The following is a 6661-nucleotide window of genomic DNA, read 5'->3' as shown; positions in this document are numbered from 1 at the left end:
TGTTTCGAATTCCGCATTCAGTTAAGAAAGCAGTGTTTTTTAACTGCTGAAGACTACAGAAAAATTTCTGATGTAGCCTCTTCTAGGAACCATTGAAGGATTATGGAGAAGACAAAACCTCTCCTCAGAGGTGCATACCAAAAGCACGAAAACTAGTGGTCACAAGTTATATAAGTGAAATTCTGATGGGACTTAAGGGAAAGAAAATTCACCGTGAGAGTTATTAAGAATCACCATCACTGGGGATTTCAGAACTGATCTAGATAAGAACTGGAGTTACCACAGCTCTAAGTAATGTGTTTAAGTAATGGGTTGGGCTGTTTGGCCTCCCTTTCCTAGTATTGGGTGTCTTCTACTCTCTGCGTTTTTTCAGAACTAAAGGTGGTTGTCCTTTGCTAGTGCATAAAACCCTTCTGTTGTGAGTGTTTTGCAGCCTTATTCAGTGCTTTTGCCATCTTCCATTCTGAAGGTCAAGTTAAACAGAATGGTTTATGTAGAATAGAAAACAAGTTTCTGGGAAGTATCTAGAGGAAGGGGTATTTGTCAGTTAAGCAAGTAACAGTTCATGAGCTAGATAGGTAAAAAGCTGGTGAATTGTGGAAATTTGTGTGTGCCACAGAAAAATGCAGTTGAAGAGTTTCATAACAGATGAAAGCACGTTGGCAAAGTTCAAAAAGTTTTCTGTCTTTGACTGTATATTAAACATTTCTGTGCACTGGGTTTTTATTTTTCTATTTTCTTCTATGACAAATGCTGGTTAAACTCAATCTTCAAATGTCTGTATTCAGAGCCTGTGTGTGCATGCTTACCTATACTGGAGTATATGTAATATATGAAAAAAAGCAAGTGGTATAGAGACTTTTATTAGACAAGTTTGTGACTATGTGTCTCTCTGCTAAATCTTCTGAAAGTTTTCAGACTTAAAAAGGAAAAATTCCATGTAACATCCCAAAATTTACATTCTGTACACGCCACATTTTAGAGCCGTTACATGAGTTTGGAAGGCTTTTGTTCTTTTCTGAGATACTTTGTTGGAAAATTTTTTTTACATTCTTATTAACCTTAGTTTCCAATTGACAAGAATGCTAATGCACTGCACTTTGAGGGAGAGAGAAAATGTAAGCAAACTGTATCTAGAAGGCTCAAAAATGTCCTGCTTCTAAAAAAATCCTTTCTGCAAAACAGAGTCCCAGCCTTGCAGATGGAATTGTCGAGACTGAAAAGAAGTGCTCGGTGGCTTACACAACGGTTTTAGAGTTCTATAGTCCAGATGTGTTTCAAGATCCTGGGTCTGAAATCTATCAGTGATTAAGGAATATATAACTTAGACCACGTAACTTCAGGGGAGAGAGAAACCTTTTTTTGAAAGGCAGTTTTGAAAACAATGTATTTGAAGTGGGTGCTATTTAAAGTAAATTCTGAGATTTAGAAATCTAATAGTAATGGATAAATATTGCAATAAAGCCCATTATATAGTATAAAACAGTAATGGAGTTGTATATTTTTATTTTTGCTGTGGCATAGTGGGTGTTCTTTTAAAGCAGTGGACTTAGCAAACGGGATTTCTAGCTTTCCCTCTTAAAACAAAAAAAAAAGGAAAAAGAGGTAAAAATAAGTTAGAAGGAGATGAATAAGTTTAGTAAATTTACAGTTATTTATCCTAGCATTTGTCACCAGCAATGAATGTATAAACAATTTTTATATTGACCTAGTAAATAACTTCAATAATTTTAACGTTTTCGGGTCTCTTTCTTCCTTTTCCTTGAACTCACCTCACTTCCCTGTTCTTCTCTTGAACTGCTTAATTTTTCTTAATCTCACTATTGTCTTCTCCCTGTCTTGTCATTATCTTGCTTAGTTACAAGATTGAACCCTGTCTGTTTCTGTCTTGTCTTACCTGGTCTTTTCCCATCACAAAACCATTTTTTCCCTGCTGTACTTTTCCTCATTTTCCTTTTTCAGAAGAGCTGAAATACTCTCTTCTTTGTCCATTATCTCAGACATTTTCAACCTTTACTTTATTGTGGAGTATTTTCATCCTTAAACCTCAGCATTGATGGACTTGTGATTCTTTAGCACTCTCATCTATCTGCTTGTGTATGTTCTAGTGAGTTACAGCTGCTGTCATCTCAGGAAAGCTGAGACTACTTTGAGATTTTGCCTATGTTGCCCTTACTGAAGGACCAGTAAGATCAGCGAAGCTGAAGAGAGGGCAGAATTACTTGTGTCTGTGATCTGGACTGTGTGTAGGTGAAATAGATGTAGTTTCAAGTGTCAGGAAGAGTGGAGTAAGAATAGATTTGGTGTCAGAACCATGAACTTGGATTTCAGTGATCTGTGGCTTCCTGATGAATATGGTGTTGAGCCAGAAGATCTCTTGATTCTTTTTTTTTTTTTTTTTTTTGGCTTTTTAAATCAGTGGAAAACTTTTTTTTTTGGGGTTGGGCCAAAAAATTTTTTGTTTTTTTTTTTTTTTTTTTTTAGGCTTTTCAAATCGATGAGAACATTATTTGTGCTCCACCAGAGCACCCACTCCACGAGAGTGAAGTGGGTAAATATCATTACCTCTTTTTCACTCTTGGTGGACATCTTTAAAGTCTTATCTGTGGTGCATTACCTGAAGGATGACTCTTCATATTTTTTTCTATGACATGCTAAAAAGTCTTGGAAATCTCACCAAAAATCTATGCTGTCTTTTTTCATGGGTGCATTTTGAAGCTCAAGGAAATTAAGAGTAATTAAATTCCAAATTTAAAACCACTGCATTCACAAGTGCTATTGTAAGATACAAGACAAGCAGTGTTCGCTTTAGAACTGTGCTTACTCTGGTGGGACTTCATTGAGGAGCACAGTTTCCAGCAGCTTCTTCAGAAGGTGGTTTTTGAGCTTGCAGTTGATGTTCCAAGTTCTTGAGCACCCAGATGGTAAAAGGTTCTTTATCTGTATACCTTTAATCTATATAAGTTAAAAGAGCAACTATATAGAAATTGAATGCCATCTGTTTCTATTCCTGTATGTTGGTGAGTTTTGGCAAAGAGAGCCTGTATCAGTGAATGGGTATTCCTTGATGTAAACTAATAATACTAAGATGTAAAATTGGCAGACATCCCTGCATATGTCTCACGATGAAATTCTTGTCCAGCATTCTAGTGAAAGAGTACCACATTCCGATGCTTCTGTGTTGTTCATGTTTTAGTTTCTTACTCCAAATGTGAGAGTAATTGTTATTTTTAGGCATTATTTGACTATATAATCATAGATCTTCTCACAGAATAACTCATTAGGCTCTATTGATATCCCAGGGAACTTCAGATTGCACTTTTGCTCTTGCAGAAAACACTACAGCTATTCTGACTTGAGAGACATTTTTATACTCTTATGTACTGTTAAAGAAATTTGATGGAATTTAGACTTGACTAACCAGAGAATTAAGTTTGTGTTCCTTTTACCTGTTCTAGGTTATATGTCTCCACACCCATCTCCACTAGGAGCACCAGAACATGTGTCTAGTCCAATGTCTGGAGGAGGTCCAACTCCCCCTCAGATGACTCCCAGCCAGCCAGGACCTGTTATACCAGGAGACCCACAAGTTATGAATCAACCTAACAGAGGTCCTTCCCCTTTTAGCCCTGTACAGCTGCATCAGCTGCGAGCTCAGATTCTAGCATACAAAATGTTAGCTAGAGGTCAGCCTTTACCAGAAAACCTTCAGCTTGCTGTTCAGGGCAAGAGGACCCTGCCTGGCATTCAACAGCAGCAGCCTCCCAGTGCCTTCAACAGACAGTCTGGTAAGTGAATCTAGGCCTTGTGTCATTGCACAGATAATTCTTGGAGTTCTATCTGTGGAAAACTAAGCAATGGGTGCTGTGCAGGGCTGTAGCTTGGGACTGTATTCTGGTGTCTAGGTGACCAGCAGTCTTCGGTTTTAAGCTTGAGCAAATGCATAAAACACATATATTATTAATAGGATATTGTCAAAACTGAAATAAAAGTGATTTAACTGCTTAATACTGTGTCCATCCTGATTATACTTGGCATTTTTTGGATTTTAATCACTTTATTGATCGCAATTCTACTGTTTTTATCACTATGCAGATAAGAAGATAAAACAATCTGGGGTAGGTTGGCTGATTATTTAAGTTATTGAAAGTTGAACAAAGCATGTATAGTGTGCTGTCAAATGAAAAACATAGAGAAAAGAAAAAAATGTTCTTATTTGTTTCTCCTAATGATAATATATGTTACAGTGCAGTAAGCAAGCACATTTTGCTCCTAAGAAAACTCTGCTACAGTAAATGCCCTGTGCCTGTTAGTTTTTTAATACTTCCAGTACTGAGTTTGAATTAGAAATCGAGGGTTAAGGTGCTACTATTTTAATTTTTTTTAAAGATTTTAATAATTTCAGTAGTCACTTCATTATGGTGGATATGACTTTGCTACTGGCTAAGGGTTTTTTTAGGAGACATGATTATAATATGCTTCATAGACTGGCATGCTAGAAAGCAGAATAATTTTTGAATACTTGGGAGTCCCTTGTATTTGTGGTAAGTTGCTTTCCTCTGTCGCATTGCAGGTATTGGGTTACATACAATGAGTGGTTCTGCAACTGGACCAGGGCCTGCTTCAGGGATGCCTGGACATACAGCTGCCATTACCCCTAAAACTTGGACTGAAGGTATAACGGAGTATAATGCTAATTTTATGTCGTGTACCAAGTTATGGTTAAATAGTGCAGGTGAAGTTTGAGGAAAAGATACAGGGAGAATAAAAAAGGGGCGAAAAAAAGGCATGCAGAAGAGTAGTGTAAACGTTACTGTGCCTAGGACTTGAATAAAGGAGAGTCTAATCATTCATTTATCCATAAATGACTTCACCACGTGAAATTACTGTAGATGTTAGGCAGCCTGAATGTGAAGCACCTTTTTGCAATCAGAATGAAATATGTAAACTGCCTGAGGGACACCCGTAGAATCTGCTTAGTAAGTTATGTTCTGAGCATGCTTAATTGCAGCAAGCATGTGTTTCAACTATAGTCTTTGCTACTGTAAACAAAATTTTTCAAACCTTGGTAGAATTGTGCTGCCTTTTCTTTTTAATTGGATTGCTTTGAAAGTTCAGTGTTGTCTTTGAGATCTAATATACAGTGTAACTGCCCTGCATGATAATCAGATTTTACACAAAAGCTGATTTATTGTTTGAAACTAGAATGAAATAAGTACTGTATTGAAAATAATTAGAAATCCCTAGTAATACATATTGTTGGAAATTTTGGGGGTTTATTTAAGAGAGATTTAAAAATAAATACAATATTACAGGCTTGTGAATAACACAGGTTTCTCATAAGGTGGAAATGTTATGCTATGGTTTTGCTTGTGGGTAATCTGGGGCCAGTGATGATTCCACAATAGTTGATGTCGTAAAAAAATCCTCTGTCATTAGTCAGATACTTAGAGCAACATAAAAAGTAAATTAAATACTAGTATGTAGTCAGATATACAGCTGCTTTTCTTGGAATACTTAGAATTTGAGTAGGATAACAAAGAGGAGGGAGAAGTTTTTCTTGAGAGGTTGTATGTATGTTTACCAGGCATAATGTCTTCTAGCTGAAATGCTACTACTAAAAAATGCTGGCAGGTGTACAGAATTGCTGGGTGGATAGTTTTACCTAAATAATACAGTATGTCACAATAATGTGTCTGTCATGTTCAATTATAAGCTGCTTACTGTTGGTGCTGTTTTACATTGCTATTTTTTATAAGACAAAATGTGTCTGTCCGTGCTGTATGTGTTTGGAGTTTTTATTTGATGTAATTTTAAAGATTGTGCTTATTTCTTTAAATTTGTTTTTTTTCACTCATTAGGCAATGGGTAGAGTTTGTTTTACAGTACTATTTTTGTGATTCCTTGAAAGAGGCTTCTGGTGGGCTTGCTTGCTTGCTTCATTTTTTATAAGCTGAAATGCAGTGTTGCTGAATACAGAATCTACAGATTATGCTCAAGTTCCTCTTCTGGAGTTTGATGCAGATGTGTGAATGATGAATGGTGTTCTCTGAAGGAATCTTTTTATCTAGATTTCAAGATGTTGTGTTTAAGTTGAGGTTGATTACAAGATTGCAGATACCCTTCGTAGTTGTTTTTCCTAACATTAAATTACTATGACTCCTCAGACAATTAAGTGATGTCTTTATTGTTGCAATGCCAGTTGTCAGATTTTGGAACATCAGAATGAGTGAGCGACTTGTTGTCATGATGGCATGCTGAAATCTGTGACCCTTAGTGTCTGTAATAAATGGGAGGTACTATTTTCGTGTTAACTGAGATGTTAATTTTCAAGATGATTAGAATGCTGTAAGACAAAACAGTAAGTGAATTCCTGATATTTGAAATACTAAATAGAATAAACAGAAGATTGTAATGAAACAAAGGGTACTGACAAGTACTTCTAAGTTCAGTTGTAGACTGATACGGCCCCCTAGTTCTGATAGAGCTCTAAAAGCAGACCTACTTGTGCTTGTCGTCAGGTTGCAGTTATAGATGTCGTCTTCTAGGTGGTGCAAATATAGTGAACAAAAGGCAGAATCAGGCCTTACGCTTGCACTAAATCAGTTCTACAGCTGTTTTATTTCTTCTAACACTAGAATTAGAAGTCAGCCGGAATGGG

The 6661-nt window shown here is 36.5% G+C and overlaps 1 protein-coding gene across 1 annotated transcript in view; it reads left to right on the top strand.

Moving 5' to 3' along the window:
* LOC104492354 (probable global transcription activator SNF2L2) overlaps positions 1–6661 on the top strand; it is a gene marked incomplete at its 3' end in the record, with an annotated part of 31774 nt that overhangs the window by 4861 nt on the left and 20252 nt on the right. Inside the window, exons 2-4 of the mRNA XM_010134901.1 lie at positions 2485–2551; positions 3459–3788; positions 4574–4675. Of these exons, the coding sequence (XP_010133203.1) occupies positions 2485–2551; positions 3459–3788; positions 4574–4675 (499 nt within the window). The remainder of the gene's footprint in view (positions 1–2484; positions 2552–3458; positions 3789–4573; positions 4676–6661) is intronic.

Source organism: Buceros rhinoceros, unplaced genomic scaffold (assembly GCF_000710305.1).
Source record: "Buceros rhinoceros silvestris isolate BGI_N320 unplaced genomic scaffold, ASM71030v1 scaffold2174, whole genome shotgun sequence".
Lineage (NCBI taxonomy): Eukaryota > Metazoa > Chordata > Aves > Bucerotiformes > Bucerotidae > Buceros > Buceros rhinoceros.
This window is presented reverse-complemented; position numbering and strand designations above follow the sequence as displayed.